Source organism: Choloepus didactylus, chromosome 5, assembly GCF_015220235.1.
Source record: "Choloepus didactylus isolate mChoDid1 chromosome 5, mChoDid1.pri, whole genome shotgun sequence".
NCBI lineage: Eukaryota > Metazoa > Chordata > Mammalia > Pilosa > Megalonychidae > Choloepus > Choloepus didactylus.
This window is the reverse complement of record NC_051311.1, coordinates 71,081,882-71,098,245: the sequence shown is the minus strand read 5'-3', so window position 1 is coordinate 71,098,245 and position 16,364 is coordinate 71,081,882. Positions and strand designations below refer to the sequence as shown.

General features: G+C 33.2%; 1 protein-coding gene across 1 annotated transcript in view; it reads left to right on the top strand.

Moving 5' to 3' along the window:
* The window catches only part of PTPRZ1 (protein tyrosine phosphatase receptor type Z1), a 198,544-nt gene that overhangs the window by 144,723 nt on the left and 37,457 nt on the right, over nt 1-16,364 (top strand). The window contains exons 12-16 of the mRNA XM_037837758.1: nt 3,021-3,165; nt 10,206-10,297; nt 13,035-13,120; nt 15,645-15,665; nt 15,836-15,932. Coding sequence (XP_037693686.1) covers nt 3,021-3,165; nt 10,206-10,297; nt 13,035-13,120; nt 15,645-15,665; nt 15,836-15,932 — 441 coding nt within the window. The remainder of the gene's footprint in view (nt 1-3,020; nt 3,166-10,205; nt 10,298-13,034; nt 13,121-15,644; nt 15,666-15,835; nt 15,933-16,364) is intronic.

The window sequence follows — 16,364 nt, the reverse complement described above, 5'->3', positions numbered from 1 at the left end:
AATATATTACAAAATGCTAAACCTAAAATTATTGACTCAATCTTAGCAAGTTTCTCTTCAATACACAAACTGGATTTATTTAATTATTAAGAGTGTGTTCTTCCACCGATGAGCAGAAAACAATATGAATATAATATCCAACATTATCAAGTAACATAGTTAATGAAATAAATAGGTCTAACAAGATTAGGGGAAAAAATCATGCCTGTTTTTAGAACTATCACTGTAAAAATTCATATGTTGTCTGTCTTGTCTAGTACTTGAATATGCCCCTTATTAAATGCATACAAGACCCAATTCTAAAGCTTACAATTTATGACATATTTCTAGAATGCAGAACAGTTTACAAGATGTGTTCCCAAAATAACATAGATAAGGCAAATATTAGTATCTGCAATTTATAAATGAGGAAACTGAAACCCAAAAATACTAAATTACTGGACAGGTCACACAAGGAGTAAACACAAAACTGAGACTAGAAATGTGGTGACAGTGACTGCCTCTTAGAGATTCTGCTTTCATGATTGAGGATAATAAAATATATAAAATGCTTAAATTGTAATGCCAGAGTTCATGTTTTCAATAATAGCCTTAGTCCTTTATTTCTAATTGTTTGTTAATAGAATCTTATCATTAGGTGGCCCATACACACAACTGTGCCAGGTCAAAACAGATATTTTAGTCTCAATTACACAAAAATAAAAATCTGTACAGCTAGTTCCTCATTACAGTGCACAAAGCAACCAGTTGATGATCTGTATTTTGATGTGTATCCCATCTATCCCATCTTGTGTGTTTGTGTGTGTGTATACAAGAATTGTAAGCTCTTAACTTTCATAATATGTAATTGCCATTGAATTATCATTCTTTCTCCTCAATTAGAGGATTTTTTTAAAAACCAGGCCTCCCAGAGAACTTAAGAGAAAAAAAGTCCATTTACAAGACAATATGTATGTGGGGCTGTAATGTGTGTATGTATATATGTGATATGTATGTAATATATATCTTGTTATGTATCTTACATATATATCACGTATGATTACATATATCTCATTTGCTCATACATACATAAATGAGATATGTATCTCTATATATACATACATACATATTGCTGTGAATATTTATGACCTTTGAAGACCTGTGTACTCATATAAGCTCACTTTGTACATACATTAATGGAGATCATTGCTTCTCAAATCTGAACATCAAAATCACCTGGAGGACTTGTTAGAGCACCCATTGCTGGGCTCCACCCACAGTTTCTCATTCAGTAGATTAGGGGTGGGGCTCAAGAATTTGCATTTCTAACAAGTTCCAAGTGTTATTGATGACACTATTTTGAGGACCAAAGTGAAAGTGGATTATTTCATTTATTACTCACAAACTTTCCATTTAGGTAACAATAGTTAGCATTTAGTCACAGTGAGAAAAATTAGATGCTTTCCTAAATTTCATAAAGAAAAATCAGTTCATGTATTTGACTATGTATAGTCAAATTATTTAGATCTCCAGATGAATTCCACCACTATATGTAATGACCAGAGCATATGATTGACATAATAAAAAGTGAAGGTTGGGCTTTTCTCACAAGATTATTACCTATAGCTCAGGGATCAGCTGAATTACAATATTATCACATTTTATGTGGTTTCTGTGATTTTATAGTCACATCTTTGGATTCCACTTTTTTGCCAGCCAGTGCCTCCATAGCGATAAAAGCAAACATCTTAGAAAATTTGGGTGTCACTTATGTTCCTTTAGTGCATTTTCTTTGTGAGTCAGTTAAATTCTTGGCCCTTTCTGCCATCATTCCTGGTTACAAAAGGAAATGATCATTTTAAATCTTAAGTCCTCTGTAGTTAGATATATTATAATGCTATATTCATGCATTTATGTTACCCTCAAATTTCTTCTTAAATATTTAAAATTAAGTTGATTCCCTCTCTCTCCTATCAACTAATAGTAAGATATATGATATAAAAGTACCACATGTGCCAAGTGTAGGAAATAATGCAGACTCTAAGGGGGAACTTAGGTTTTGTTCTTTCAGACTTCTATAGGATAAGGGTTCTTACTTTGTAGCAGTGTCAGTATATTCTCATGTTAGAAACAGTTCTAATAAAACTGTTGTAATATTCAATCATCTTGGTTTCCCACTGAACATACCTCAAAGAAGAGGGAAAGGATTATTACTGGCCCACCAATATCCTGCAGTTCTGAAATTCTTCGAACAACGTGAAAGGAAGAATATCTCCAGTGAACAGTGATTTTGAAAGTACTAATGCAATAATGTACCTGACTGGTGACAAAAATAATCATTTGTCATCTTTTAAAATTAACCCAAGAATGAATTTGGACTTTTTCATTATTTACATTTGTATATTAGAAAAGAGTTTCTTTGATCTGTGTATTTCTTCAACTCATCTGCAATAGCATTTCGATTTTTGACAGAAAAAACAATTGCTAAGAAGGGCATTCAGAAACATTTAAAACCAACTTAAATTTAAATTTAGTTTGTCCAATTGAAGGTTCATTCTAATGTAAAATAGGTTAACCTAAGATTCTGTCTTCATGAAATTAACTGCTCCTAATTATTTACTTAATTACAGAGTTAAAAATAATTCCATTAAAATTAATTTTAGACAATCAAGATTATATCTAGCAATTCAGTAAACAGCCTTGCTTTTCCTGATCGTTTTGTTTGAAAACTGGGTAGTTTGCTTATTTTACTACTTCCCTTTTAGCAAGCTTTTAGAGAGACACTGCTGTGCTGTCTAGTTGCCACGGCACCTCTTCCTTCTCCGTTGGGTTTTGTAGTTCTTCAAAGCTCTGATTGTCTGTTTTACTTTTAAATTTTTGTTTTATTAAAATTGACTTATAAATGTAGACATTTTTTGCATCAAAGAGTCAAAATTTTGTAAGGTAAGTAACAACGTTGGAGGTTGCGATTAATCAGTTGAAAAATGTTGTGATTGTTTTTAAGCTCAAATATCAACACTCTCAATTTTCTCTGACTGCAGAGGCCAGTAATAGTAGCCATGAGTCTCGTATTGGTCTAGCTGAGGGTTTGGAATCCGAGAAGAAGACAGTTATACCCCTTGTGATCGTGTCAGCCCTGACTTTTATCTGTCTAGTGGTTCTTGTGGGTATTCTCATCTACTGGAGGTAAGTTGAGTGTTTACTTCTGAAAGTTTCATAAAGTTCAGATTTTGCCCATGTTTGATTGGTATTGTGTCTTCAAAGGCTATTCGAAATTCCTTCTTGAGAGCTGTCATTAATTTATTCAAGTAGCTATGAGCCAGGTGAATATGTGAGTTCAAAGGTACAATAAAAGATTTGATTGTTCGCCATACTTAAACTGAACAATTAAAGATAAAATGGAGGAACTTTGACTTCAGTTAATATTTAATATAGTATTTTGACAATTGAAATTTCATATTAATCTAACATTCAAACCTTATCATAGCATTTAACATAAATCTACGCATTTTACCAGCTGTTATAACTCCAAAATTATTTGTGAAAACAGAATTTTTAATGTGGTAAAAAATAATGAGTTTCTTTTTTTTGGTAACGGTGTACAAAATGCACATGAACTTGAAAAGTGATTAAAAATGGTAAGTTGTGCACAGAAATAAAAATCAAGCAATTACAATATAAATAAAATTCAAAAACAAAGTTAATGTCCATATTTAGATACACAGGATTTTAAAATTCTTTTTATTTTGTCATGAGGATGAAATATGGCTTCACTCTTATCGATAATCTGTTAAAACCTTTAAAGAACAAGAATAATTGTACCCATCATAAGTTTCCCATGCTGTAGCAAGCTGAACATACAGCAAATTGGCAAATTTACAAGGGCACAGTGTGTGTGTCTGACAGAAAACAAGGACTTTTTATGATGATACAAGGAATCATATCTCCAAACTAAGAAATAACATAACTCAGTACTTTCTACTTTTGTTTTAAAAGAGAATTTTATTGTATAATTAATTCCTTTTTGTTTAGCAGCATGTCTCTGTAAATGCATATTACCACTCTTGATATGTTTTTCCAAAATATAGTCTCTTGGTTTACTCAAAAATATTTACTGTGTTTATTGACTATTTCCCATGTACCTAACGTCAGAACTGAGTGAATGAATGAGACTGCCTTCAAGGATTTTATGCTTATTGAGGAGAAAGAATTTCCTATGAAAAATTTATAAAGTATTACACAAAAGTGTGTATAGCAGCTGAAATCTTTAAAATTAAGAATGTTCAGACAATGAGGGATTTTGATAAGCCAGAATGGGCAGGGTAAATGTAAATAAAATATAGCGCTTGAGTTGTATAGGATTCAGAATGTAAAGATAAAAGAGTAAGGCATTCCAGCATTTGGGAAGGACTAGAGGCAGAATGAGCTGGATATCTCAGAGACAGTGAGGCCTGAAGCATGTAGTTGCATGTAGTTGGACATTGGTTGGCTGACATAGAATGTTTTTATGGCCAACTATATTTTGTATGGGACTTTCTTTACAGAACAGATTAGATTGCAGACTATAGAGAACAGATCATGTTTTTGTTATCCTGCATGGGTTAGGAGTCAACTTTGTCTATAACATGATGCAAACAAAGGTGTTTTCTTCACGTGTGCCCCAGTCATTCCTATCATTGTCACTGGCTCTTTAACAGAAGACTCTATGCCCTAGACATAGAGTCTACAAGCCATATCAGATTCATCTCTGTTCTCCTTCTTCCTTGCAGAGTGCCTTGTACATAGTGCATTTCAATGGAATTGGACTTATTAGCCAAACTTCTCACTAACATGGATATCCTGTTTGTTCAGATGAGTGGTTTCTGTCTATTCTGGTTTTCCCCACCCCACCCATTTTTTTTTAATTAACAAGAATCTAGATTAAGCAAATTTAAAATCAGATACACAATGGGACCAAATTCTACTTCAAGTAAATAGGGTTAGAAGATAGTTCCAATAAGTTTATCAAACAGTTTATAGTTTAAAATAATAAGAATGAATTTCTTAATTTTTATTAATATTTCGAGTTTATTTTCTGCAACTTTGAAAGTCAGTGTCTTATTTAATGTCATTTGATAGTTCATGGAGAGTTAAAATCATGAGTGATTTTATCTTTCATAACGGTCATCCCTTTTGTATAATGTGAAAATTAAAAAAAAATTACCAGTTGAAAAAATATTAACTTGTCTTTTACCAGTAAGATGCTTCTCTTTTCCACACCATGCTTTATGTATTTTCAATATAAAATGCATTATTAGTTTAAAATATGGGCACTTTGATGGCTTTACATGTGTATTTTATATTTAACTATAAATTGTGCCAATAAAATCTATTACTCTTACACGTACCCATTCCCAAATTTAACATATATATTCTACTCATTTCCATTTGAAGTTAATTCACTTCAAGATGCAACTTTGTAGATCAGCAATACACTAACAATTAGGAGGATTATTTGCTGAAACACAGAGGATGTCAAGGTTAATGCATTCTTCAAGGTTTGCATGAATTATTCAAATTCTAGTACAGACACATTTGTAGAAGATATGCTTTTACAAGTCCATATAGAAACATTTTAGAGTCTTGTGGAAACTACAGCCCATGGAAAGGTTTAAAAATCAATATAACCATAAGTGTCCAAATAGTATTGTGGTCCTTATGAGTTTTTACAAGCTTCTGTACTTAAACACTTTTCTAACCTGATTTTTAGAAGGAAAAAAAAACAATCTAAAAGGAGTGTAATAAATCCTCTTTTTTGTCTACTTTACCTAGCTCAAGATGGTCCCCTATGTTTTGTGTAAACCTTGGAAGATAGTGTGTTATAGTAAAAGGAGAGGACACATTAGGGTGATAAAATCTGGATGCCTTTCCCAATTCTGCCTGACATTTGCTAGAGGCCCTCCAGCATATCACTTAGCCACCTAGGAGTTAGTTTCCTCTGTTTTCCGTTTACTGGGAGTGGTCACTAGATCATCTTTAAGATTACAGTCAGGCCTGCTTCGGTGGTTCTGAGATGAATGCAGCATGCTGAATATTGCTTCATATTCATATCAGGATTCTAAGAAATGGAATAATAATTATACATTTCTAATTTTTAATTCTAAATAGTCTGATGAAAAGGTGTAAATTAAATAATCAGATTAACATTGATTGATAGGACCTATGTCTACAAGTTTAAAACAGTCATCACTTTTTCCATCATGGCTGAGTGATAATTAGCAGGAGACATAGTTATCAACACTTAGCACATAGACGTGAAGACATTCACTCCTTATACAGAACAGATGGACTATAGATATTGAATCTTGTCGTACATTAAATAATATGCCTTGAAATTATTTTCCAGATGTTTTAAGGTGTAATTTACATGAGTCAAACTGTACGCTTCTAAGATGCAAAATGCCTTCAACAAGAAAGAACATTTTCAAATGGTCTTCTTAAAGAACACAATGGCAAGTTTTTGAGAGCATTCTAAGAGGTAGAACCTAAAAATATAAACTAAGTTATATTCAACAAGATGGTGCACTCTTAAATGCAGTAGAGAAGAGAACTTTCCACAGGCACTCTTTTTTTGACTGGAGGAGAGGGGAGACAAGCAATATGATAAGGTAGCCATCAGTACAGAATGGAGCCTTCCCAATATCATGCTGCCTTTTAAAGCCATGCTATAAAATCTACATAAACAATGTGTAGATGATTTTCATCCAGAGTATATCATATATTATTTTAATCTTAAATTTTCCCATTTATAATCATTTTGATATGATTTATAATGTTCTATTGGGAAGTTAATGCCAAGTAACATAATTAGGCCAGTTATTTTTCAAAGCTATCAAAGATTTTATTACATTGCTGAAAAAGAGTACAGTTGGTATTTACTCAGCCACTGCAATGAATGATAGCAGTGTGTTATATACCAATATATTTTTAATTTACCTTTTTTCCTGTCTATGAGATGCTGCCAATTTCCCATCCTCTCAGAGTCATTGGCACATCATCTATCTATACATCTGTCCATCCATCTTTCTCTACCTGTATATTTGGCCTTTCTCTCACAAATGTGTTGAGATTTCAAGTTATCCCATTTGAGGCTCAGGGAGGCAAGAAAGTCTAGGATGCAGCTGAAAAACATATGGTTGGTGGGATTTGCTTGCTATTAGAAATCAGTCTAATCATTCAATGAACAGTGAATACATTGTGCTACTGGCACTGTATCAATACTTAGGTTACATATATCCAAAGATATGGCCCCTATCCTGAAAAAAAATTGCAAGGGAATATAAACAAAAACACATAGAAGTACCCCCAAAATTTTCCAAAAATAATTACCTTAACCATGAATTAAGAAAAATATTTAAAATGAAATAATTTAGAATAATGGGGGTCACCTTTGGATTGATTATTTTTCAAAACAGTCTTTATAGAGTTGAGTGTGAATAGAAGTTTGTAGTGGGTGCAGTAGAAACAGATGTTGGAATGCTGATATCTACTTAGGAAATGAGAAGCTGTTTCACGTAGAAGATACCCCTGAGCTGCCTGTAAGGAGGACAGTGTTTGCCTGGCACATTGGTGAGTTAGGCATTCTGGGCAGAAGGAGAACCATGTTTAAGGCAGAGAGGAGAAACAGAAGAGAACATGGTGCACTCAGGGACCTACAAGTGGTTTGAATTATTGGAGTAGAAACATCAAAGAGAAAAGGTGGTAAGGACCACAGAAAGGTCGGGTTTCAATAATGAAAAATCCTGGGTACCATAATCTATAAATATTTCAAGCACAAAAATACAGCCAATGTATAAAAATAACAGGGAGATACATTTTCCCTCGATACAAGAAAGGTGTCAATAGTGAGAGCCGTAACAGTGGAATGGACCTCCTCCTTAGGTACCATTTGAAGGCACTTAGAGGGAAATAAGTTTTGAGTTAGAATAAGAAAGAAATGGCTAGCAAGACTACACATAAGGAAGTGAGTTCCTTGTCAGTAAAGGTAATCAAACTAGACCATGTTAACTGTTGGTCAGGGAGGCTGTTGAGGGGATTCTTGCATCAGCTGGGATATTGGATGAGATTGTTTAAAGCACTTTACAACTTTAAGATTCGTTGAAAGATAAGTAAGAATTCTTTCACTGAGTTGTATACTTTCATTTTAGAGAACCCAAAGGGATTTTAATTTGGTCATCTTAAAAGCAGGTATCAAATCCAATGTGTCAGAACATGCCACATTTGTGCTGCATGTTAAGCCAGGTCATAGTTTCTGCTCCTGTCTACTTTCAATTCTGCTCATATGTGGACTTTGAATAGGTTAGTTTCTTTTGATGGGAGCTGTGGCCCTCATCCTTCCCTGTTCCTCATCACTCTGCTATACTCCTTCCACTTTCCAGAAGAGAGACCAGCTCAGGGTTCCTTTTACGCTTAATTCTACATCCATTCTTCCTCCCACATCACCACCATCTGTTCTCCCTTGAAGACATTGTTGTGTTACCTCGATTATATGTGTTTTCACAGGTTTATCAAAGGCTTATACTGTCACAACAGAGCACTAGTTTCTGCTATATACATCTTTGCCTTGAGATTTTTTTTTGCTTGTGACTTTAAGACTATGAATAAATGATATAATTTTACACCACTCAATAGCAGTTCTTTCAGTGAACAAATATCTTTGGGCACCTACAACTTGACAGGTGCTGTTCTTGAACTCAGGGCAGACACTGCAGTGATTAAGACAATGTACTTTGCCTCTGATGAGGTAAGACCAGCAATAAACATGTAAGACAAATAAACAAATATATAAATAATAGTACCTCACATAGGGCAAAGAACAAGGGATTGGTGGGATGGACTGATACTTTCAGCTACAGGGAAGGATTCTCAGGGGAAGTGGCATTTGAGCCATTAGAAAAATGATAGGAAGGAAGTGGGCTGGGAGAGGGACTGGCAAGAGCCAGGGCCAGAAGAGGGTACTGGCTTGGCATCTTCCAGGAAGAGAAGCTGGAGCTTAACGGGTTGGAGCTTATGGTTGAGGGAGATTTGCAGGAGATGAGGCTGCTGAAACGGGGGCGGGGGTGGGGGCGATGCACAGTTTACAGAGAGTCTGATGGGCTTTGCTGAAATAATTGAATATCATTCTACTGCAATAGGAAGCCATTGAAGAATTTTCTGCAGGGAACTGATTTACTGGAAAAAATAGCGTGGTTTAGGTACGTCACTGTATAAGACCAAATGTTATATTAAAGTTCATTAGGATAAGTACCTTGTAGCTTGAAGCTTTTAAATGGAAAATGAGATTGGTATTTTCACTCAACTAGATATTTCTATTTAAGCTTAACTACACATGAATAATACTTCAAATAAATTAAACAACCCACATCAAGGAGTGTCATTAGCAGTTTTAATTATCTAAAGTTTTTTTTGATTAAGGATGGTTTGCATTACTTTACAGCAGCAGCTGGTTGTTTGCTCTTCGTGATAGTTTGTAGTGTGCTCTTAAACTGAATGAAAATAGATTCTGGTGACATTGCAGGTCATAGTTGTCATCGATGCCAATTGTATTCATTCTCAGAGCTCTCATCAAGTCTAGCATCTGATGGAAAGAAAATCACCCCTGCTTTAGGTTGTATGCTCATTATTTCCTCACTTTTTTCTGTCACTCATACATTATCATACTTACAGATAAAGCTGCATTCACTTTTCATCAAAATGTTACCACTGTGAATTTTCATTTCTATGTAGTCATAGCTTGCTGCCTTTTGCTAGCAGCTGAATATGCTTAGAAGGACATGGACACTTAAATGTTGAGTGAAAAACAGCTTTGGATATTCTTTCATTTCCACCCAGTCCTGTACAAGATAGTGGAGCATTTTGGTAAAATAGCAACAGTGGAAGCGTAGCTAGGGCACTGAAGTGTCACAGCACAGCAAAGTACTATTTGGTACCAACTAGAACTTCAAATGCTGTCTCTGCCTTAGGATGTCTCACATCTGCTTGCTCTTCTGTATCTGGTATACAGGTAAAACAGATAAATTTGGGGCCCATACAATTCTTTTAACATCTTGTGTTTTTTTAAAAATAGATGTTGATTTAAATATGTTTTTTTGTTTTGGAGAATTCTATCACAATTTTCAAGCAGTTCAGAGATTGTCGTATAATCCATGGCAGCTAGTAGTAAAAAAATTGCTTTCTTTTCTTTACAGGAAATGCTTCCAGACTGCTCACTTTTATTTAGAGGACAGTACATCTCCTCGAGTCATATCCACTCCCCCAACACCTATCTTTCCAATTTCAGGTAATAGTTTAAAGTGTGGCCATAAGTAGTTGGTAGACATTGAATGAAAAGCACAATGTTGCAAATGGCCATAATATGGGTTATTAAATATTTATGTTGTCCAAAATATTTAGTATATTAGATGTCAGGCACCCAGCTGTATTTCCTGTTCTCATTAATTTTGTATGTTCTCAACCATACAGATGATATGATAAAATAATTTATAATTGTTCAGGTATAATACATTAGCATAAATACTTAAAGCCAAAATATTAAGAAAAGTATTGCTTAAGAATGATGCTGACTTTCACTGATTTCCATCACTTTAATGGAAACCTAAGCAAGAAAAAACCATGCTAAATCGATGCATTAAGTGTGAGTAGGAGAAAATAAAAATACATGCGAATTCTGGATTCTTCCTGGTAATGTGAGTTTATGTGAGTAAGGGTTTCTTAACTACATGAGGAGGAAAAAAAAATAAAATGGGGGCATGTAGTGGTGGAAGAAAAACATAAGCAGGAAGAAAGAAAAACATGAGCACAAAGAATGTATAGTTCACTGAAATACTTAAAGTCAAAATATTGACTGGGTGAATATTAGGGAAAAATATTGACATTTTTTATCAGAAATTACCTGGTAACAATATTTAAAAATTGTCCGGGGTCATTTTTATTAAGAAACCTATATGCCCTAGAGTTCACACAAGTATCACAGACGCTTATTTAATTAACGCTTTATAGCATCACAGAATGAAAAGAGGTGCCAAGAAAAGGAGTTGTCCAGAAATATGTGAACTGTAGAAGAAGTACTGGAGAAGAACAGAATGAAACAAGGACATACAGACACAAAACCAAGGAATTGAAAAGGAGAAATTCATCTATGTGGTTGTTTTACAAAAGCCTCTTTTTTAAATTGTCTGCTACCCTTGTTATTGCTAAGGGCCCAAATTCTTTATGATGTTATCTTCTAAAATCTCATGACTTAAATGACAAGGGTAAAAAAAAGAAAAGAAAAGCATTTTCTTTTTAATTTTCAACAGGCATAGGAATTTCAAGTATAATGCTCTTTTCCCTCTTTTATCAAGTTCATATCTTTAACCCTCACTATTTTGTTTGGTTTTTCTACCTTTGTATTAAAATGCTGTGCAATTATTTTAGCATGATTTCTCCTTAACATATTTAGAATTTTGAGATTCAGTTTTCAGTTTTTCTGTTGCATTTTGATTTCCTTCACTTTCAAACATAACCCTTCTACATATCTGTCAACATGGCTATGCAAATTAATTCTAATATTATCTGAAGTCCAACATATTTATTATTAGCAATAAATAGAAGATTCAAAATTGGAACTTTGTCCAGGAACCCAAAATCTGTTTTGAATGTCAAAAGAGTAGTGATCCTGCATTTCCTCATTTCACGAGCTCTCAAAGATTCACATCTGATCACCCGAATATGCACAATTTCATGTAAATTCATGAAAATGAAAAGATATATTAGTCTCACTTGTTTGCAGACCAATTAATAAAAGAAATTATCAAAAAACTTGATTATAAATAAAGAACGGTTGGTGAGCTTATGCGAGAAGGTTGGCCCTTTGGGATAACATCAGTGGGTTTGAAGTACATTAACTGGATGAACTACTGATTTTAGGTATGACAAATTATTTCTGTTTTCTTATCTAATTATAAAAGCTAACTTCTAGGCAACATCCTTATGTAGGTGTGAAGGTTGAATTATACCTTTGTCTAGTGTTTCTTAAGCTTGACTGGCTAATTCAATTTTGGTATTCAGGTCCACTCATGTAAGAGAGAGAACAGATGGATTCTAATTTTTTAAAAATCAACAAATTCTTTGTAACTGAAGCTTAAAAATACTAGATGGCCTAAATGCTGAACATCTGTTGATGTAAATAACTGTTTCTAGTTAAATGCATTTGATGTTTCCTTGTCAGAGAAGTCACTTGTGAAATTGCATACTGTGAACTAGTGATACGTTTAATCTAAGAAAGCCTTCTGAGGAGGGGGGGAAAAACACACAGAACCAGATAAAATAATTTGGCCCCTTCACAATTAATTAACAGATCAAATGACTTTGTTTACATAGCATATTTTCAAGTTAGAATTCTTGAAATCTTACAGATTAAAAGTCCCAAAGGTTTTTTGCCTATCCTTAATGAATATTATGCATATAAATGTTTTCTATTATTTATAGAGAAAAGGAAAAATGCTTTCGAATGTAAACATCTGACTATTTGCCTGAAAGGCGTTAAATTATAATTTTATAAAACTGAAGTTGCATGATATATGATATTTATTCTATGGTAAAATTGAAAATATGTTATTTCTGCATGTTTTTTTTCCCAGAATTTTACATGCAACTCCCACTGTTGCATTCCAAAAAAGGTGTAGTCCTTTCATAAGAAGTGAGGCTTTGTTGGTATTCCTAAACATTCAAAATGAATTATTTCTCTTTAGAGTATGGATAGAAAAGAGATTCTTAATCAAATCAGATTTCTTAAAATGCAGGTTATTGATAGTAAAAGAAAATTGTGAATTGTTTTCTAATGTTTCATTGAAGGCTGATTCACATCCAGGTTGGTGATTCTAATGCTCATGCCCTTCTAATATAATTGCAAGCAGCCAGGCAGTCTTCAGAATTGTGATGATAAGAATAAATGAACTTTGCAATGTTTTAGAAGAAGGCACTTTATAATGAGTTGACTTAACCAGTCTAACATGATTTTTTTTTTATTCATTTAGATGATGTTGGAGCAATTCCAGTAAAGCACTTTCCAAAGCATGTTGCAGACTTACATGCAAGTAGTGGGTTTACTGAAGAATTTGAGGTAAGATTTTAGTATTGTCTACTTTAAATAACATGAAAATAGTAAATTTAGAAGAATCAGCTATAGGTTGTTTCTTGACCTGAAGACATTGAAAGCGTTTTCACTTCTAGAGAAAGTATTAGTACATAATCACTCATGTGTTTAGGAGATGTGTCATTGTTATGATATAATTTAGAAGACTGGTTTTCCATTTTAAAAGCCAAGTCATACTAGAGGAAAAAGTTAAAAATATTGTTAATTCTGTCCTACAATATGCAGATCTCCAATATTCTTTTTTTTTCCTCTGAATTGGTAGCACTAATTTTTTTTAATTTTCTAAATTATATAAATTATACTAAAGTACTAAATTTCATGATCTTCAGCTAAAGTACATACATACTCTTAATTTTAAGAATTACACCAATGTAAATACAAAAGCATTTAGATAACCCTTTTTATTATATAAGGTAAAAATCACATCTTCTTCTCAAGAAAATACTCATTTCCAAAAAATATTTGAACTTAACACTCAGGGAAAAATTACCCCAGACATATTCTGTTAAAATACTCTTAGATGTAAAGGGCAGAGAAATTTGCTGCAAATTTATCATGGCTCAATTAATTAGTAATCAGTTAAACAGGTTTTTCAAAAGAGGGAGCCATAAGCTCAGAGTTAGTAATAGGTACATAAAAATGAAAACTACCATTAGTGAGCACCCCCAAACATACTAGGTGCTTCCACAGCCTTCGCTCAAATCTGGGGTTATGTGGTATTATTTCTCTTCATAGCACTGACAAAATCAAACTTCAGAGAAGTTCTTTAGCAACCGATAAATGTAAGGACTGGGTTTCAAACTCAGGTCTCTGATTCCAAAGTTTATGCCCTTTCCATCACACCCGCCAGCAGGTAAGCAATTGCCAGCCTCTGAAGATTGCCCTCTAGGAAGTACCACATTGCCTTCTTATGTCCACTCACTCACCCCGTGTGCTCTGTGAACCTCCCTCTTGGAAGCACTGAGCACTGACTGATGCTCATTCATGGAAGTCCCTCTCTCCCCATTGCATCCAGCAACTGCTTCCCAGGAGTCACATCAAACAGCCACTCATGATGTGGATGTGCATTTAATTTCAAGATATGTTTCGAGAATGAAAATGCCATCTATTAGAAAGCTTTAAGAAATCGAAAGCAAGAGAAAGGAAATGTGATATTTTTTCACTAAATTAATAATAATATGAGCCAATGCATTCAATCCTAAAATAAATCTAAATCACCGTTACATTGACCAAGAAAACAGTGTGAGGTAACACTGCAGTCAAATGAAATAATATGAAGAATTACATATTTAAAATATCAAAAATTTTTTCTTAACATAAGCTAGAGGCTACTGGTGGTGTATTTTAACACGTAGTATCTATCTGGCTAACGTCAGACAAAAACTTAATTGAAATAAGGAGAATATCAAGGATGGGTGTAATATTTCACAAGTCAAAAAACCTAAGTGAAAATTATAATCAGAGTTACTGACAGCATAGACGCAAAGGCAGATTCATGGTTTTCACAACTATAAAATCATTTTGAATATTACTAAGTAGTTCATAATAATTAAATTAATATAATAACCTTACATTTTTACTCAAAAAGTTTTTCATGCCTCTGTTTTTAACTCACTGTCTGATTAAAGAAAATTTTCCATTAACTTGATAATCAGCTTAATAATTAATAATCTACATTTTTTAAGTGATTCATATATTAAATTGTTTTTATGTCTAGGGTCAGAATGACTTGCTACAAAGTGGCTTAAGCTTATTTGGAGAGAGATTGGGCCATTTGCTGATGAATCAGATTCTTACTTGAGTTATTACTCTTTAAGAAATTACTTTATAAAGAGCTCATGTTATCTTAATTTAAATAATTATCATTTTACACTAATATATTTAGATATAAAATAATGAAAAGGATTTAAAAAGACAATTGGCAGAAATAATGTTTCTGTACCAACTGAAATTTAAACAAAAGGAGGTCTATTAATTAAATACATATAAAGCAATTCTATCTAAAATTTGTTTCAAAATGACATGGTCTGTATAATAAAAAATTTTTGTTACAAACATCTAACAGGAAGCTGTTTACTCTTTATTATAATTACTCAAAAAAAAAAAAGTCTCACAATTCAGTGTTTCAAATGGTGCTGTAGTAGTCAAATAAAGTTATACTTGGAAATTAGTAAACCAACTAATAAGCCAAAATTTGGCCATGGAATATGTGATTTTTCTCATCTGTGTTTTAAAATTTCATCATAGTATACCATTCTCCCCTTTTTAAACATGTTATTGTTTTTCCTTTAAATTATGTTAAGGTTCCAAATTGTTAGAAGCGTTGATTTGCATGCAACTGTTTGAAACATTCTATTTGCTGGTATTTGACAAATGTATTTATTGCATGATCATAGTTTCCATGTAAACCTAATATGAACACTTTTTTTCTCATTTGTCGTGTGCTGTGGAATTGATTTCTTTACTTTTTTGGCATTCATTCCCTCATTAGACACTGAAAGAGTTTTACCAGGTAAGGCATTATTCACTGCATTTTCTTTTAGCAAAGAAGTAGTTGTAAAATGTTTAAAAAAAAAAAAAAACACCATAGATTATTTTGTTTGTTTTGTCTTCCTCATATTTTAAAGCACTCTGTTTGAAAGACTATGTGTTAAAATGGTACACATACAATATTTTTTACAGGAAGTACAGAGCTGTACTGTTGACTTAGGTATTACAGCAGACAGCTCCAACCACCCAGACAACAAGCACAAGAACCGATACATAAATATTGTTGCCTGTAAGTATATCCTTACCTCAGCTCTGACTTTGCTATCATTGTCATTGCTGTCCCTTTTAATAGTGTCCTGATGCCTTCTGTTTCATGACATTTATATCAAGGAATAAGACACATTGGCTAATACATAGAGTTATAGCTTTCAAACTTAAAGGACATTGCACAATTAAAGACATCTCTTTCTTTTAAACAAAACAAATTCAAATTTTAATCCAGTGCTTTCCTCCAGCCTTATGAACAGTACATTTATTTTCATGGTTTCTCTCATAATTCATATTCTATGGTCCTACTTTCTCTTAGGATCTACATACTTTTGTGTGAATTTACTAACCAAATGAGATATTCTTTATGCTTTCTCTTTTTTCTTTTTCACTCTTTTCCTTCGCTCTTTTCTTCCCTTTCTTGTTATTCTTCCTGGGATTTTATAAAGGGGTT